Source organism: Enhydra lutris, unplaced genomic scaffold (assembly GCF_002288905.1).
Source record: "Enhydra lutris kenyoni isolate GAN:26980312 unplaced genomic scaffold, ASM228890v2 scaffoldscaffold22, whole genome shotgun sequence".
In the NCBI taxonomy this organism is placed as follows: domain Eukaryota; kingdom Metazoa; phylum Chordata; class Mammalia; order Carnivora; family Mustelidae; genus Enhydra; species Enhydra lutris.
Window position 1 is genome coordinate 29,863,072 of NW_019154106.1, and position 18,767 is coordinate 29,881,838.

Here is an 18,767-nt window from a genome sequence, read left to right on the forward strand (position 1 = left end):
ACGTCATATAAATGGAATCATGTATTTGTTCTTTGTTAGTGTTTGCATAATGTTTTTCATTTAGCATAGCTTTTTTTAGAGTTCATCCATCTTACATCATACACCAAAACTTCATTTCTTTTTGTGGTTAATTAATATTTCATTGTTCGTATATAGCACATTTTGTTTATCCATACATTTTCTTTCTTAAAGATTTATTTATTTATTTTTGAGAGAGAATGGGGGAGAAGCAGAGGAAAGGAATCCCAAGCAGAATGCACACTGAGCAGAACCTGCCGTGATGCTCAGTCTAACCACCCATGAGATCATGACCTGAGCTGAAACCAAGAGTTGGATGCTCAACCGACTAAGCCATTCAGGAATCCCGATCCATACATTTTTTGATAAGACACTTGTACAAGTATCTGTTAGAGTCTTTGCTATCAGTTCCTTTAGATATATACTTGTCTAAAGGTGGAAGTAGTGGATTTGGGATCCAGGAATGGAATTGCTGGATCATATGATAAATCTACCTTTAACTTTGTGAGGAGCTGTGGGAGTGTTTTCCGCAGTAGCTGATCCATTTTGCATTCTCATTAATAATGCACAGGGGTTACAGTTTCTCTCTATGCTCAGCAACTTTTGTTGTTTTCTGTTTTTTTTGAATAATAGTTACCCTATTGAGTTTGAAGTGGTATCTGACTATGGTTTTGGTTTGTATTTTCCTACTGATTTGTGATGGTGGCATCTTTTGCAGTCTAGGTAGACTGAGAATTGTCCCAAGTTTTCTGGTGCTGATTTTTTGCTTAACAGTTCCTTCCTCAATTTATCTGTTTCTCTTGCATTTTACAATAAGCAGCAAGGAGAAACCAGTACACACCTTTAACACTTTGCTTGGAAATCTCTTCAGCTAAATATACAAATTCATTGCTTACAAGTACTGCTTTTCACTCAGTGGTAGAGCACATTTCAGCCCAAGTTTTCTGCTACTTTATAATGAGGATTGTCTTCCCTCTAGCATTCAATAACATCTCCCTCATTTCCTTCTTGAGACTTTACCAGAAGCCCCTTTAACACTCATATTCCTACAACATTCTGATTCTGACAATATATGTATTCTCTAAGATGATGGGTTTCTCTGCCATTCTGTCTACTACCTTCGGAACCTTTACCAGAATCTCCTAAATATGTCTGTTTCTCCCAGCAGCCTCTTCAAGTCAATCTGCCAACAGTCTTCAATTTTTTTTTTTTTTTTTTAATGTTTAGGTGTGTATTAGAGCAACATTCCACTTCCCAGTACCAAAATCTGGATTAATTTCCTAGGATTTCCATAATGAATTACTACAAACTTAGTGGCTTAAAACAACAGAAATTTTTACTTGGTCAGTTTTGGAAACCAGAAGTTCAAAATTAAAGTGTCAGCAGAACCATGTTTGTTCCAAAGCCTCAGTGGGAGAATCCTTCTTTGCTTCTTCTAGTTTCTTGTGGCTGCTGTTGTGCCTTGGCTTGTGACAGCATAATTCCAACCTCTGCCTCCATTTTTATTGTCTTTCTCTGTGTCTCTATATGTCCTTTTCCGTCTCCTATAAGGACATGCTCATTGGATTTAGGGCCTACCCTAATCTATTATGATCTTATGTTGATCTTTACTGTAATTTTTTCTGCAGAAACCCTACATCCCAGTAAAGTCACATTCTGAAATTCTTGGTGGCTATGAATTCAGAGGGGAGGGAGGAACACTACCCAACTCACTATAGTCTCTTTTTAAGTAATTGTATTATAAATGTATTATAATCTATGCATAATTTTTAAAAATCAATATTTGTATGTGATATTTTATTATGAGATTATTTTTTACTATACTAATACCATTAATGTTAATATTCATATTAGAGTCCTGAATAGGGAAATCACTCTTTTCAGACTTGACAATCTATATTAGAAGCAAGGGTTTATTTCAAGTATCTTTGCTTTTTAATGAGGATAGTGTGCATATGTGCACGGACACACATGAATAAAAAGCTCTAAAGTTCTGTTGACTTTAAGAAGTTTGTTACTCAGTATTTATTCATACGGGTATGGTGAGATCCTAAATCACCTCTTTATTAGAACAGTGTTGATCTCAAATTGTTTGGACTGAATGTGTGAGGTTAAATTTTCTTGAGTTTTTGAGAGTTTCAAGATTGACTCCAAAATGTTTAGTGAGTTCTTCAAATACTTAAATCAGAGAAAGAATATTTTTATAAGTAGCAGCAATATAAGTTTATTGAATTTCCAGTCAGGTTGGATTGTTAAGAGCAAGGACAGTGCCTATAAATGGGGAAGGAGTATATTTAAGCGGAGTGTTGCAGAAAAAACTCACTTTTAAGGGTCCTAACATAAAAGAGAAAAAGACGGTAGGATCACAGAGGGAGGAGTTTGAGTAAAACAAAAATTGAGATTGAAACAAATGTATTAGAAAGAGGGAAGATAGACTGGTAGAAATAAGTATCACAGAAAGTGAAACGTGCAAAAGCAAGAAATAGAATAAGAGAAAGACTTTAAGGAGGGCAAAGTATAAGAAATAATGCTGTGGGGGCGCCTGGGTGGCTCAGTAGTTTAAAGCCTCTGCCTTCAGCTCAGGTCATGATCTCAGGGTCCTGGGATTGAGCCCCACATCGGGCTCTCTGCTTGGCGGGGAGCCTGCTTCCCTCCCACCCACCCACCCCCCCGCCTGCCTCTCTGCCTGCTTGTGATCTCTGTCTGTCAAATAAATAAATAAAATCTTAAAAAAAAAAAAAGAAAGAAAGAAAGAATGCTGTGAATAATGTAATGTTAAAGGGTAGAAGATTTCTTTTGACTTCATTAAAATTAACAGTAATTGTTAGAGAATCACTGTAGTCTTGCTATCATATACTCAAACCAAGCTTTTCATATTATTTTGCCAGAAAAAAAATAGTAGGAACCATTTTATATATTATTCATTAAATTTCAAATAAATATATTCATATATAATATATTGATTTGTGATCATATGCATTATGTAAATAATATGTAATCATGTATATTTCAAGATGAATATTCATGTTATCTTTTAATGGCAAAATTTTATTGTTCAGTGTAGACACTGAAATGTTGCATGTAAACACATATGAAGCAAACTGTTTAACATCTCAAATAGAAGTGAAAATAAATCTTTATTTTGAAGTAAAATTGACATACAGTATCCTATTAGCTTCAGGTATACATCATAGTAATTTGATATTTTATGGATTATGAAATGGTAAGTCACCAAAGTTACTGAAATGTTTTTGACTATGTTCTCTATGCTCTATATTATATCCCCATGATTTACTTATTCTGTAACAGGAAGTTCATTTTATAATTGGAAAATAATTTTTTTCAGTCATAAGAATGGACATGGAGATATTTTAGTTGACTGGGAGGCAATTTTGACATCCAAGATAGTTTCAAACATAGTATGTTTTTCTTTTGTCACATTTTAACTCATCACAGGTTTTCTGCAATATTATGTGCATTACTTGCATTCAGTAAATGTTTGACTAATCAGTCTTAGCAGATCTGTATTACACACTACTTCTCTGCTGCCTTTTCATTGTTAAAATTAACTTTAAATATTCATGTGGACATGTAGAAATGACGTTATATCCTTTTACTTGCAAATTGTTTAGAGTTTGATATATTAGATCTGTGCACGTTTGATTTATCAACTCCTTTAAGTCCTTGATCACAGTTCTCTCTAGTTTGATATGTCACCCATTTACTTCTGCTTAAATTTTCTGGTGGATAAAGGGCTTTAATATTCTGGGGTATTTTTAATTGCTTTGTGCAAAGTATTATCATAGAACTGATTCAAAATCCCATTGACCCACTAAGAGGAATGTATACCTTAACAACTAAGAGACATTTAGTCGTACTGTATACTAAGTCAACACAACATGGCTGAGGGAATCCTTTACCTAATACAATTTTGATTTCCTGCTTTAGGAATCCTGAAATTGTGGATTACCCATATATACTTTGAGACATGCTTTTTAAATGTTTTTTTCTGGAAGCCTTGCAACTGCCCTAAAAATTGAATGTATTGTAGAACAGACCTATGGTAAGTGGTTTTTTTTTTTTTTCCTTCTTTTTCTTCTGTCGGTTTCACGTTCATATTAAGTCTTAGGAATGTTGTAATGCTGCTCCCTGCTGGACAAAGTGTAATTTTTTAAAGTTGGCACTTAATAGATGGGCAAATAACTGGTTAGCTGGGTCCGCTAAAGAGGGTGCATTTATAGAAAAACAACAGTATACAGTAAAAGCAACTTTATTATCATAATGGGTGATACCATTGTGATTGTGTTGGTATCTGGAGTATGATGAAGATGCTGATGGTTTAGTTTCTAAATTTCATTGTCTGCTTGTATAGTGACATCTACAAGTTAAAACAAACATACGTTGAAAGATGCTTATAGGTGATGGGATTTCCTAAATTGTATGCATATAGTGTTTATAGTTGAAGTCAGTTTCTTCTTATTATTATTTTTTGTAATTTAATTTCCCGTACTTTTGTTTTTCCAAAGGAAATATTTAAAACAGCTCCAGTATAATTTAAATTAGGCATTATTGGATCTATTTTGAATGAATCACCCTATGCTATACTTTATTCAGTGGACTTTAAGTGTAACTTGCTTTGTATATCCATCCTATAATCCAGCTATCATGTTTTCTAGTACACATAGTGAAATATTTACACAGAGTGACATTAGGTTGGACCTCAAGTGTCATATCTGTGTCCATCCTATTATGAAACTTCATACTGTGTGCATACACAAGTGCTCCCAAAATTATTAGAAAATTTTAGAAAATTGTCAGGAATGTGTTAAGAAGAGTGTTTTTCTTTCTGATGAGCTATAATACAGTTTTTGGAGTGCAGCCTGTATAAAGTTATGTAGATTTTTTTTGATGTAATGTAGATTTTTTTTGAAAGGAAACATACATTTCATTGAAAAGAAAAAGTAACAGAAACAACATTGAGCTAAGCAAAGATTTAATAGGATAGCTATTCTTATATTCTTTAATGGGCTGGTACCTTTTTTGTAGCCATTGGGAAAACCTGTGAAATTCACTGTTAATTAGGATTTTGGAGAATTAGGCATAGTAACATTTCTTTATTATCAAATATTACAATAAGAATTAGAAATGTAGACAAGAAAATAAATTGTTAGCAAAAAGAGGAACCCTGTTTTCCTTCTCTGTAAGAATATGTTATTTCAGAAGGCATACCATTTTAAACTTATTATAAAACATAACATCATATAGAAACATAAATGTAGGGGTGCCTGGGTGGCTCAGTTGGTTGTGTCTGCCTTCAGCGTAGGTCATGATCCCAGAATCCCAGGATCAAGCCCTGCATTGTGCTCCCTGCTAAGGGGGGAGTCTCTTTCTCCCTCTTATCCTACCCCCTGCTTGTGCTCTCTCTCTCTCACGCTCTCTCAAATAAGTAAATAAAATCTTTTAAAAAAATGTGTAGTAAAAGGAATAAATATAAAGTAAGCATCCATGTTACCGTAAATCATCACTGGCATCCCAGAAACCCTTGATATAATCTTCCTTTTTAAAAAAAGTAATGAATGTCCTGATATTTGTGGTAATTATTTATATAGTCTCTATATAGTTTTTATCATTTTTATGTGTATTTCTCAACAATATGTTCACTTTTTCTCTCTTGTTAATCTTTATAGAATCACATGTATTTTTTTGTAAACAATATAATATTTTTATTGGAAATGTTTTTGTTATTTTGGAAGAGTAGTATATAAAGAATTAGAGATCGCAATGTAAATAATGTCAGAGAGGACTCTCTTCAGTGTACTGGGGAGCTTAGGGACAGAAGGAGTTCTAAGAAATGTAGATGTAGCAACAATTAAGGTGGAATCAAGATGCCTGAGGACAGACTTGTGGCCTTTCACAGTAAGTGGGAGACTGGAAAGATGGCTAGGAAGGGACAGCATTCTTCAGGAAAGGGTATAGGTTAGGGGTGGATGGGTCCTGTCAAAGTGCAGTTAGAGAACATTGGGGGAAAACAGGTGAGTTGTCTAGTGTGTACTACTTGTAGGACTCCAAACCTGATACTGTCACTGTTCTTACATTGTATTTCTTAGAACAAGTCTAGGGACAGAAGCTCAGAACCCCTTCTCAGTAGGGATGGAGGCCACCCTGTTGTTGCTGCTTGCGGCCACTGCTTAGCGCCCTCTACTGAATGGTGAATGGTGGAGGAAATTCTCAGCAACATATGGCCCAGGCCTTGCAGCAACATGGAGGTCCAGCTGGAGCAGCCTCCTGAGTACTTGCTTTGGACCAGGTCCTGAGAATCACAGCTTATGGGAGTAGAGCTTGTAGAATGTGGCTTTGATGTTAGGCTGCCAAAGAAGTTCCAGTGGTTTTACTTCCCTACATTGAAGGTGATGAGAGTGATGTCCTTTTTGTGCTTGGTATTCTCTTGGCCTGGGCCATATAACAGTACCATTCCTGCTGGGGTCCAGCTTTTCCCAAAATCCAGTACCATCAGGCATGTGTCATCTTCCAACAGCTGGAAGAAGTCCTTGCTTTCCATAAAGGTCCCATCCTCCTCTAGAACCAGTGTTAGCACTTCAGTCAGCTCAAGAGTCTCTATTGCCTTGTCCAGCCGTTCTTGGCAGTTGGCACCTTTGATCACAAAGCCAGAAAGGTGGCTGGTGGTAGTGGAGCTGAAGTCCAGACACAATAGCTAAACTCGGAGCTCTTATTGGATACTGACCAAAGACTGGCGCCTGTGACTGCCTCTGCGCTTTCCTTCAGAGTGGTGCTTGCCTGCCACACCATGATCCTGACATGGCTATGGGGTGACAAGTGGGGTATCAGGCAGCATGGGACATGGGTGGATCAGCTGGTAAGTGCCATTGTCTGGAATCATATGTATTCTTCCTTCCTTTACTCAGCATTATGTTTTGAAGATCATGTATGTAGTTGCAAGTAATATTCATTCCTTTTCATCATTGTACATTATTCATTTGGAATGACTATGACAGAATTCATTCAGGCTATTGCTGGTGGATATTTGGGTTGTTTCTAGTGTTTGGCTATTATAAATGACATTGCCATGAATGTTCTTTTACATATCATGTGTTTTTTATCTGTGTCAGGTAGAAAAAGTAATGTATTTTCAGCTTAAAGATAATTGATTATATGGTATTTTAAATTAATTTAAATGAGTATCTGAGAAATTTGTTATATCCTGAGAGTAACACATATTAAATATTGGAAAAGATTCTGAAGTGATTATAATTTCTTTTACTCTAGGCCTTAAGCGTGTAGTATAGTGGCATATGGTTTGTGATAGTTTCAAAATAGTGTATGTGTAGTTAGATGTATAGATCTAGTGAAGAAATAGATTATAAGACTTAAGGTAATAACTCTGTGGTTTACTTTATTATTTCATTCATTCTGTTAACTATCATGTCGTATTTTGTATAACTCCTTCGCTTTACTGATGAAGAAACTAAGGAGGGCTAGAGAGATTGACTTGGACAAGGTCATTTAGCAAGTCAGAGCTAGAAACCAGATCAACTTGTCTACTTGGCAGTCACAATTTAAAGAAAACAAAGGGAAAAGTGAAATTAGGGTATTTTCTTGAATGTGTCCAGCCATTTAAGTTGAAAATTTCCCTGACTAGCTTTCAAAAATTATCAGATATTCTTTTGACTGTTAACCAAGAATTGGCTTAGGCAAGGGAATTCCATGTTTGAAGCCCCCAAAATGTTACCACACTTTTATCACAGTTCATCTTCTAAATGACAGCTGTAGTATATTCTAACTTGGAGAATTTTACTTTGAGTGAGTCCTCATTCATTAGGCCTTAATAACAGATGGTATATTTCTTATCTGTTCATTTTATGGATAATTGAGTCTTATCCTTTTATGTGCCAAAATTTGCTTTGTAGGAACATTTTTTCAAAATGTTTCTAAAAGAAAATTTAACCTGTTTTCTTAAACAGAACAAATGGAGTATAATTTAAGGTTTTTTTCTTATTTGTTTGCTTGTTTGTTTTTATGGCCCAGAGTTGTCATTATGAACCTCAGTCCCTTCATGTAATTTACGTGATTTCCTCAGAAGCTTTTGCTATGTAGGACTGTTCTTCTAAATTGTCCTAAACTGATAAGTTTTTATGTCCTGGGTGCTACTTGTAATGTGTGGCATTTGTTTTGTTTTGTGTTTTACTTTTGTTACGTAATTCTTGTCTTGCTGTCTGCATTATATTGACTCTAATACTAAAATCAACATTTGCATAACATATGTTGTTTAGATGAGAGCTTAAGTATGGTTCTGCCCCATCTACTGACTAAGGGCACAGAAGATATGGCAGCTTTTTAAAATTTACATTGGGTTCATCAACTAGGCTAGCCACTTTGTTTCAGAGGACTGAGATCTGACAGCTGATTTCTGAGCAATGGAGATGCAGCATAGATTGCATATACCTGTGCGTCCTTATTTGGGGAATAAAAAGTATCATGTACACATTTTCTTATAAAATACTGAATACTGAAACTGGAGTTGCTTAAGGATTCCTTCAAATGGGAAGTCCAATGCACTTAAGTCAGTGTTTTCTAATTATAAAATATTTGATAGGATGAGCTTCAAAATAAAACAATGTATTAGATGACACTACCATTTGAAAATGGTAGTCATAAAAATTAAACCACCTTTGGGGCGTCTGGGTGGCTCAGTGGGTTAAGCCTCTGCCTTCAGCTCAGGTCTTGGGATTGAGCCCCACATGGGGCTCTCTGCAGGGAGCCTGCTTACCCCTCTCTCTCTGCCTGCCTCTCTGACTACTTGTGGTCTCTCTCTCTCTGTCAAATAAATAAATAAAATCTTAAAAAAATAATAATTAAACCACCTTTGAAATGATAGATTTTTCAAGGACAATATAGAAGTGACAACAGATTTGGTTTCATGAAAACATAGTGCTTCAGGAAAACGTTCGCTTCAAAGTGAAATGCATTTGACTGCTTACCCAATTATAAACTACTGAATGTAAATTTTAAAAAAACCAAAAACCTGAAATGGGAAAGTATATTTGGTTTTTGGATCACAGGAGATAATTGGGAAAGCTAAATAGTTGCCATCGCAGTACATTAGGCATATGATGATTTCCTATGGCAGTGAGGTTTTTGTTAAAATTTGAAAATTCCTTTGTTTTAAAACTTACATGAACAGATTTTACGTGTACAATTGGGGATAAAACAAACAAAGAATGTGGGGTTTTTTTTTTGCAATGAGAACATCTTTGGGAATTGCCTTATAAACAAAATATCTTAGAGGCCCAAAGAGAGGAACAGCTTTTCCTAGAATACATCTGAGATGTATCTGTAGTGGAAGGGCAAAATGATACAACGTCCATGGAAGACAAATTGGCGATTTCTAGAGAAAGACCAATGCATTTACACGTTGGTCTTCATACCAATTCCAAAAATTTATTGCAGATGTACTTGTGTACTCATGTAATAATGTATGTATAGGAGTTTTTGCTGTAGCATTTTGCAGTAACCAGAGATTGGAAACACCCCTAATGTCTATCAGTAGGGTACTGGTCATGAACTGTGGCATAGCTATACAATAAAATACAAGTAAGAAAAAAGAAAAAGGATGTTTTCTCTATGCAGATTTAGAAAGTTTTGAAACATACATTGGTATTTTAAAAGAGCAAAGTTAGGGGTACCTGGCTGGCTCAGTCAGTAGAGTGTGCCACTTCTGGTTTCAGGGTGGTGCGTTTAAGCTCCACATTGGGTGTAGAGCTTACTTAAAAAAAAATCTTAAAAAAATAAAAGGGCAGGGGTGCCTGGCTGGCTTCATTGGTTAAGTGTCTGCCTTTGACTCAGGTCATTATCCCAGGGTCCCAGGATCTAGTCCTGCATCAGGCTCCATGCTCAGCAGGTAGCCTGCTTCTCTCACTTCCCTCACCCCACTCATGCTCTCTCTCTTTTTCTCAAATAAATAAATAAAATATTTTTAAAATTTAAAAAGGGTAAAGTTCAATGTTTTAACAAACTACTTTTTGCATGAAGGATGAAGAGGATAAAAATATATATTTGTATTTGCTCATATTTGCAAAAAATACAATTTGGAAGGTTTTCTAGAATTTAAGTCCTGTATGTGAATGGGTGAGGAAAATGGAGTAGATAGGAGTTTAACTGTATATCAAGTAGATTGTTTTTAGTTTTTGAATATTGTTTGAATATTGCTTGAATATTGTTACTCATTAAAAATAGTTTTGTATTGGGACACCTGGGTGGCTCAGTGGGTTAAGCCTCTGCCTTTGGCTCAGGTCGTGTTCTCAGGGTGCTGGGATTGAGCCTCGCATTGGGCTCTCTGATCAGCAGGGAGCCTGCTTCCCCCTCTCTCTCTGCCTGCCTCTCTGCCTACTTGTGATCTCTGTCAAATAAATAAATAAAATCTTTTAAAAAAAAGTATTGTCTCATTTGTAAATCAAATGAGAGGGAAGGAAAGGGGTAAGTCTGCTATATTTACCACGAAATTAGCTCATTTTACTCCTTTATCCCCAGAGCCTCATAGATAGTAAGCACTGTATTATTACACAAATGAAAAATGAGCCCTGTAATCTTTAGAGGATCTCTTTTAGCTTATTTCTTTAAGTATTTTTTCCATATGAGAAAAACAGTATTGTAGCACCTGTATTGATTCTGGTATAGAAATAAAGGAAAATATTTAAGTGGGAGGTAATGAGATACATTGTTTAGTTTATTATCATATCATCATGAAATTTCATTTTGTTTTTATGATAATGTTATTAAAGAATTATATTTTCTTTAGCTTCATTGAAAAGTAAAATGAAAGTGTTCAAGAGAGTCCTATAATTAGGTAATAAGCTTTCATAATTAACAAATAAAAGTTTATGAAATTTGAAGGCAAGGGGGAAAACAGCAAACATACATGTCCTTTATACTGCCTTGTCCTCTGTGGTACTTTTTTTTCTCATTTAAGGGCAAATGTTCAGTCCTGAGATTATTTTAGCTCTGTTATTAAAGCAGCAGCAGCAGCAGCAGCAGCAGCAACTCCTCACAGAAAGGCCAGATACCTCTGAAAATATGGTATTAGAGGTTGGGGGGTTGCAGAAGGTAATAGGGTAAGTGGCTTTCGCTCTTCCATTTAAAAGGGTCCAGGCATTTGTCTCAGCTATTGAGTTGAAAATTTGATTATTCAAATAAGTAGTATAAGAATGTTTAGTTTTCACCTTCAGATTTTATTTGTCACTTTCTAGATTTCCTATAACAAGGATTTTGACTACCTTTGTATAGTGTGTATTTGTGTGTAAAACTGCCTTTTTGAAGAAAGCTATATATACAGAGAAGTGCAGATACTAAAAATAGGTAGCTCAGTGAATTTTCTAGAAGCCAAATAACCCATGTAACCAGCACCCAGATAAAGAAAAGAACATTATGTATGTATTTTGTATTGTATAGATAGAATTATACAATAGAATTTTTTAATGTCTGGTTTCCTTTACTCAGCATCATGTCTTGAGATTCATCTGCGTTGTTGCATGTAGTTGTGGTTGGTTCATTTTCATTGCTCCATTCATCCTTATCACAACTATTTTTTTATCCATTCTGTTAGTGGACATTTGGATGGTTTTCCATATAACATTACTATAAGCATTCTAATACATATTTCTTGATTAATGTGTTTGCATATTTATTTTGTGGATGTCTGTCAGTAGAGTAGTGGTTAAATGAACTATGGCATATCTATAAAATGAAATACTCTACAGCTATAAAAAAGGAAAGGTGTTCTCTACATATATTTGAAAATTATTTTTAAAAGCTTTTTAATTATTTTCATCTTAAGTAAGATTTTTTTGTTAGCATCCATCTGTGTACACATTATGGACATTCATAAGGCTTTGATACTTTTTATTATTCGGAAATATTTTAGATGTTCTAATTACGTGCTATTATATTGCAGAAAAATGTTTTTATATGCTCTGGTATTTTAGTTTTTATCTTGTGGTTATGTATATTATAAACTTCAGGATTATTGTATTTTTTAATTTTGCATTTATATTTCATAATGAGGTAATTGCCTATTTAAAGATGTATTTTGTCTCTGATCACAGTGCTGAAATTAAAGGCAATTGTACTTGACTGTTAACTAAGCACTTAGATATTTTTCACTTGTCATTACAAGTTTAGTTTAAAGCATCAAATTAAATATTATTTTGCCATGCCTTTTATTTTAATTCATGCATTTAAAAACTGAAATTCAGATAAAAGATAGTTTCAAAATAAATTCAGTATATTATTTATGAGTGGAGCAACACATTAGCATTGGGTTCACAATAGATCATATCGCTTTTATTCCATCTTACAAGCTTAGCAGCACAAACAGAATAATCAACATATTATTTGGCTGTCATCTGCTGAACAGAAACCAGAGATCACAAGGAGGTTTTCCCTAGCTGTGGTGATGGCCTTTTTGTTCCAAGCCCCCATCTGGGAGGGCCATGGTGTGTTATCATATGGAACGCGGGGTTTTCTGTAATCTGCTTAGCTGCACTGCAGTTTGAATCTTCATTCCATGTTTGTGTAATTTATAATTTTAATGAGACCATGGCTCTTGTGGGCTTTGAAATATATTAAAAGCTCTTTTGTGCATATGCTTTTGTTCTTGCTTAATAGGCTCAGTGTATTTAAAACTGATGAATTTTTATTCATGAATTTGGATGTCTGGGGATTAACTTAGACTGAATATCATTACACTCATATATTGATGCTTGGAAAGTTTTTTATTGTTATTATTTTGTTTTTGTGTGTGTCTCTGTGTCTGTGTGTCTATGTGATACTTGCTACCAGAAAAGGAAAGAACTTACATAATTTTAAAAGGCTAGGAAAAAGTGACATGGCTAGATCATAAAGAATTGATTTAGATTTTATCCATCTTATTTATTGATACTCATATTTCATCATTAGTTTTAGTATTTTTAGATAAGTGTTATAAAGTAATAATTATGACAAAGCAACTTTTAAATGAGTTAGTACCTCACATACTGCTGTTTATATTGAAATAATATTCCAATGTGTGACAGAGATAGACTTTGTATTTTAATTGTAGGACATCAATTGTCCGGTCATACTAAATCTGCCATTAACTTTCTTGAATTAAAATAGGTATATGTTTTATATATTAACTACTTATAGTCTTCCCTATTTTAGTAAAACCCTTTTTATTAATGGATTTTTTTTAACCCACAGTGATGGATATAATGAAAAGACTGATGGAAAAGCAGATTTCTAATAATTTATGAAATAGACCTTTTTTATTTTGCTAAAATACTGAAATATATTAAATGCTTCAAATCTCTGTAGTTGTTACTTATAATTTCTTCTTAAATTTTGAATATAATTATATAGCACCTTAGAAAAAGATCATGGCCCTTTCTAGATCCAGACATTTTCAGAAGTTGCTATTGGATTCAATTAGTGGTAACATAATAGACCTAACTAGCCCTTTTATGAAGTTGCCCAAAATGTATTTTTTTGTACAATTCTGTTTACTAGACTAAGCATTTTTGTAACTATAAAACATCATTCTTTTCTGATGCTGATGATCAGCAGTTTGGTTGGTCCCTTCCTCTCCCATTCCCCTTAAGTTAGAAATATGAAATATAAGCTGAAATGACTGCATTTTGTTCTTTTCTTAGCTTATCTGTCAGACTTGACATTGGAATGTTTGTTTTTCCAAAATAAGCTCCTGCTTTAGTATTTTTTATTAGTTGTGCAATTTCAGTTAGCTTAGGAATTTATTATTGAAAATGTATGATTTGCTAAAGTAGTGCTGTCCAATAGAAATATAATGCAAGTCATTTATATATTTTATTTAATCCATTATATCCAAAATATTACCTTTCAACATGTAATCAATGTAAAATATTTTTAGTATTTTTTGTACTATGTCTTCAAAGTCCAGTGTATATTTATACTTTTAATACATCTCAATTTGGACTAGTCTCATTTCATATGCTCAGTAGTCATATGTAGCTAAGGTTACCTTATTGAACATTGTAGCTCTAAAGTTCTACATATAAATATCATAACAAAATGTGTATTTTTTGCATTCCTCATTACTTTTCTAGTAATATCCTACACAAGTGACCAAAGAATATTCATGAGCTATGTAATTGAAATTACGTATGGTATTTTTATAGCTCTACAATTGATACTGTTGGTATATATCTGCCTGATTAATACACAGAATCATAATTATGTCCTCTGACTCCTGAGTACTTTCAGATATTGTATAGATACCCTTAAATATATTGTGATGATAAGGAAATAATGGCTAATGTAATGGATGTAGTATGCTCTGCAACAGTTGTGGGCAAATCAGATTTGTCAAACATATTTCAAGTATATCAAGGAGCTTAGTTTTATAAGAATCTCATGGCAAATATTAATACTTTTTTCTTAAATAAAGTTGAGAACTCCTCTTCGCATTCTTAGAATTTTTCTGCACAGGTATTTGTGTAAATGTATATCTCACTTTTCATATAAGTTTGCTTAGAACTCAAAATTTTTTAAACTTGTTGGAAGAAAAAAAAACTGAACATAAAGTTCCCTAGGATTCTACACATTTTAAATGTTCCGTATATATTAAAAAATAGAGGGAACTTCATTAAGTACTTTAGAAACATGTAATTAAGAACTATAAAACCTTGAGTTACAATTGATTTGAATTGATTCAAATATTGTAAAGTATAAATGATCAAGGTGATGTTTGTAAAATACAGCTACTGCACCCACTTTATAAAAAATAGAGACCTTATGTGTAATTGACCTTCTTGTTTGAGAGCACATCATATGTTCATGAGATCTGTGAATTTTTCACATTTTGAATATTTTAACACTTTAAAATTTTGAGGGAAGTGAGCTAATTTTTATGACCTTTTCTGTATTTTATGACCTTGTCCAACTTTTCTGTAGATATTGCATGATGCCTGTTGTATTCTTTTACTCACTTAAATTTTTATTGACTTCTCTGTGACTTCTGCATTTAAAGTGTTGACACAAAATGTTAAACTATTCTTTAAACAATACCTCTAGTTTCTTGGAGATGATAAATCCATCCATTGATTTCCTAATTTTATTATGTACACAGTCAATTGTAATCCAAGATTACAGCAAACAAGATGTTAATTTCGAGCCATAATCTATGTACATTTCAATTACAGAGCATGATTGTTATAGAAGCACAGAATAAAAAGGAATAACATTTGTGCTATCCTCACAGGAGCTGTCAATAAAAGATGTAATAGGGGATTTAGGAATCTGGAAACGGCCGGCTAATTTATGTGGATCTATTTTGTTTCAGCTAGAAAGACCAAGCTCTTTTTCGTCCGCGCTGCGTATTGCAGAGCGCAGGCTGCCCATAGAAGACCAGGCGGCTGCATATGGATAGTCCCTTGATATCATTCACTTGCTGTGTAATCTTATTATGCAAAGTTCTAATCTTCACCTAGAGTGAATGCCTCTGGGTCAGAATATAGTCATATCAGGGTTTTTGAGGTCATGTTTTGTGATCCTTAGCTTATTCTTCTAAGTAGAGCTGGGATTTAAAGGGTATTCCCCAGACGCTAGCAGAGATAGACAGCAGAACCTGCTGCCTTTTTGGAAGACAAGACCAACATGAGGTCCCTGGTAGGATTAAACTTGATTTGTAGCTGTAGGATTTTTTAACAGATGTATTATTGGACAGGGAATAGGGGGCCACCAGCACAGCAAAATTGAATCACGACTGGCATTCTCAGGGAGTTTGCTGCCTGCTAAAACAGCAGCTGCATGTGGATTTGACTTCTTTCAGGTGAAGCGACTTCCAGTCATTTGGAAAGGATGGGATGAAAAGGAACCTTGGTGATAATTTTGATGTCTGCAAGATTTAGTACCAGTGTAATGGGATTATCGGTAACACCTTCACTGCAGAAAAAGCCACCTGGCGCTATAACTGGCAGCAACTGAGAACTAATCCTTTCCCATCTCTTGGATGTCATTCATGAAGCTCAAAGCGATTTCTACCCTGCTAACTGTGATTAATTTTATAAACAACAACAACAAAAAATCAGGTGATCAAGGCAAAGAAGATGCTTCTTATTAATTATTTTTAATATGTAGCTGCCTTATAAGCTATTTGACCTATAAATTAGGTAAGACATACATAAACTATATGTATAACTTAAAATTTATTAAAATGTTCAAATAAAAAAGTTGATTATTAATGTTTTTTATACTTTTACAAGTTGAGTGACAATGTATTTGCTCTTGGTAAAGATTTATATTTGAGATTAAATGTTAATTTAAATACTTCAGTTTTCTTTCAGCTATATGGCCATTATCAATAAATTAATCAAAATGTCTATAGGTGTAAGGAATTGAAATAACTTGTTTTATCATACATTTTACCTGTTTCTCACTGCTTTGATGTCTGCTGATTAAATGTTTTTAGTAAAATCTTTAATGATACAAAAATATACAGACATTTATATTTTTGATAATTAAGATAATGCTAGCTCAAACTGATGAAAAGAGCTTTTTTGTGAACGTTTATGATCTTAATATATAAAAGTCCTAAAATACTTAATACTGAATGACATTTTTTAAAATCAGATATTCTTAATGAAAGTTTTCCTTTAATGGGTAGAGGTTTAGTTATTTGTTATTTGCTCTAGAGTTATGTATTAGCTAATTGAGGTGTTTTTTTTAAGCATCTTATTTAATCTAAAAAAATTTATCAAGTACTTTGTTTAGAGGTGTTAATTATTTTAATATTCTTCCCCTACATGGTCCAGAATAAACTGAAAGAAAATGAAGTGAAATTATCCCATCAGTCACCCAAACAGTATACAACGTAACTGCCAAGAGTAGAAAAGATAATTAGTGTTGTCAGTGTTATGATCCTAGAGTACTTACTTTTAAAATATTTATTCATAGAACTTGATTTTTATCTTGTTGTTGTTTTTTGCTTAGTAGCTTTATATTTAAAAAGTGGATTATAAGGCCTTAACATTAGTGTTTTTAAACTTCAGAATTTTAACTAGATATAGGTGAATAAAATAATTATTGCAATTGTAAGAATTATTAAAATATAATCATCTATGATACACAATGCATTGATTTATTTGTAGCCTCTGTTTACATAGAGTACATTTTATTCTTCTTCATAGAAGATCTTTATCAGAAAAATCAATAAATGTAAGAAATTTATGTAGAGATCTTTGGAAACCTACCTAACAAACTTGTCATTATTAGTGGATTTTGTTTTAACTGCTTCTAAGATACTGTATTCCAAAATGTGTTTCTTCATTTATTGTCACATTTTGAATGAATGGGTGAGAAAGCTTAACAATATTTTTACTGAATGGTATTATGTTAGTTTGGTAAAGGACTTCTTTAGCCTTCTGTTTGTATTTTTACTGGTTGAAAAGATGTTCATTTAGACTTATATTTTAAATATAAAATTTTTGGTTTATATGTAATTTCAAATTATCTTGCCAGGTAGTGTGTTTTCTCAGGGTAACTTTTTATGGTAGTTAATAGTACTTTATAATTATTTTTTAAAAGTAGCTTTCCTTTCAAAACAAAGTTTGTCTCAAAGCTTTTATTAAACATAGTCTGTATCTACTTTTCTGCTTTTTATTCAGCCATTTATTGAATGGCTCTGAGAGTTAATATTTTTTTCTTTTTCCATCCTAGGCATTCTTATTTGATTAGAGATGGTTATTTCCTTTGGAAAGCCCCAAGTAAACTCATCTTAATTAAATTCACTGTATAAGGTCTTCTCAGTAGTACATATTAATTTTCAGGTAGATTCAAGATCACCCAAATTTCATATCTTCTTGGTAACTTATGAGAAATCTGATTCATCTTTGATGAATACTAAAATATACAAATACTAAATTTATTGGCAAAGGTGACTAATGACGTCATAAAAGTTAAGGGAGGTGATTTTAGAGATCAGAGAAAGGGATATAGACTGAGAGAAATGATAAGAATTTCTAAAAGAATAAGTCAGGTTTAACAAAAGCAAGATGGGAATCATAGGAATTCTTGGTTATTTAAGAGATTTTGAGCCTCTTTTTTTTTCTTTTCTGACAATTTATGAGACTTAGTGTCTCTCTAAAGGACCATACGTGAACTGTAGACTGGCATAGTGACAGCTAGCCTATGATAAAGCTAAATGCTATTCTTCCATCTGAATGAACACCCTTCAGCTATTGCACATACAATTTGTATATTCTGAAATAGATGGATCTTATATAATCATTGGGGGATTATTGGTGAGTGAATTTGATGGTTTTGGTATTTCACTCTTTGGAAGCTCTTATTTGTATGAAAAGTGTTAACTGCCTATAATTTATAAATATAAAATGAGTTTTGGTATTTGGATGTATATAAAAAGTGAACTTCAGAAAACAACACTGGGTTTTTAAAAATCATTGAAATGTTAGAATGATACAGTTTATTTGATGGTGAAATTGAGAGTTCTCCCAAAGTTAAGATTCAGTTTAATAATGATGATTGGTTAAATTTTCTCAAATCTCTGAAAATGTCGAGTATGTCTCAGTGGCTCAAGTGACAGCACAAAGTCCTTTATGGGTCTTCCTTCCTGGGAGCCTATTAAAACTGTAGATTCTGTAGTCTTGCTCCCACAAATTCTTATTATTAGCTCTATGATGGGAGCCTGTGAATTTGCATTTTGA

At 33.4% G+C, this 18,767-nt stretch overlaps 1 protein-coding gene across 6 annotated transcripts in view; it reads left to right on the top strand.

Annotated features, from left to right (window-relative positions):
- Nucleotides 1-18,767, top strand: part of LOC111149982 (inner mitochondrial membrane peptidase subunit 1) — an 81,717-nt gene that overhangs the window by 16,830 nt on the left and 46,120 nt on the right. For 4 of the 6 annotated variants that reach the window (XM_022507272.1, XM_022507277.1, XM_022507275.1 and 1 more), the window contains exon 2: nt 3,967-4,081. The exons of 1 other annotated variant lie outside the window; for it this stretch is intronic. In XM_022507272.1, coding sequence (XP_022362980.1) covers nt 4,018-4,081 — 64 coding nt within the window. In that variant the 5' untranslated portion in view covers nt 3,967-4,017. Of the gene's footprint in view, nt 1-3,966; nt 4,082-15,682; nt 16,134-18,767 lie in introns of those variants that run through there. One more of the 6 variants, XM_022507271.1, reaches the window with a different exon arrangement.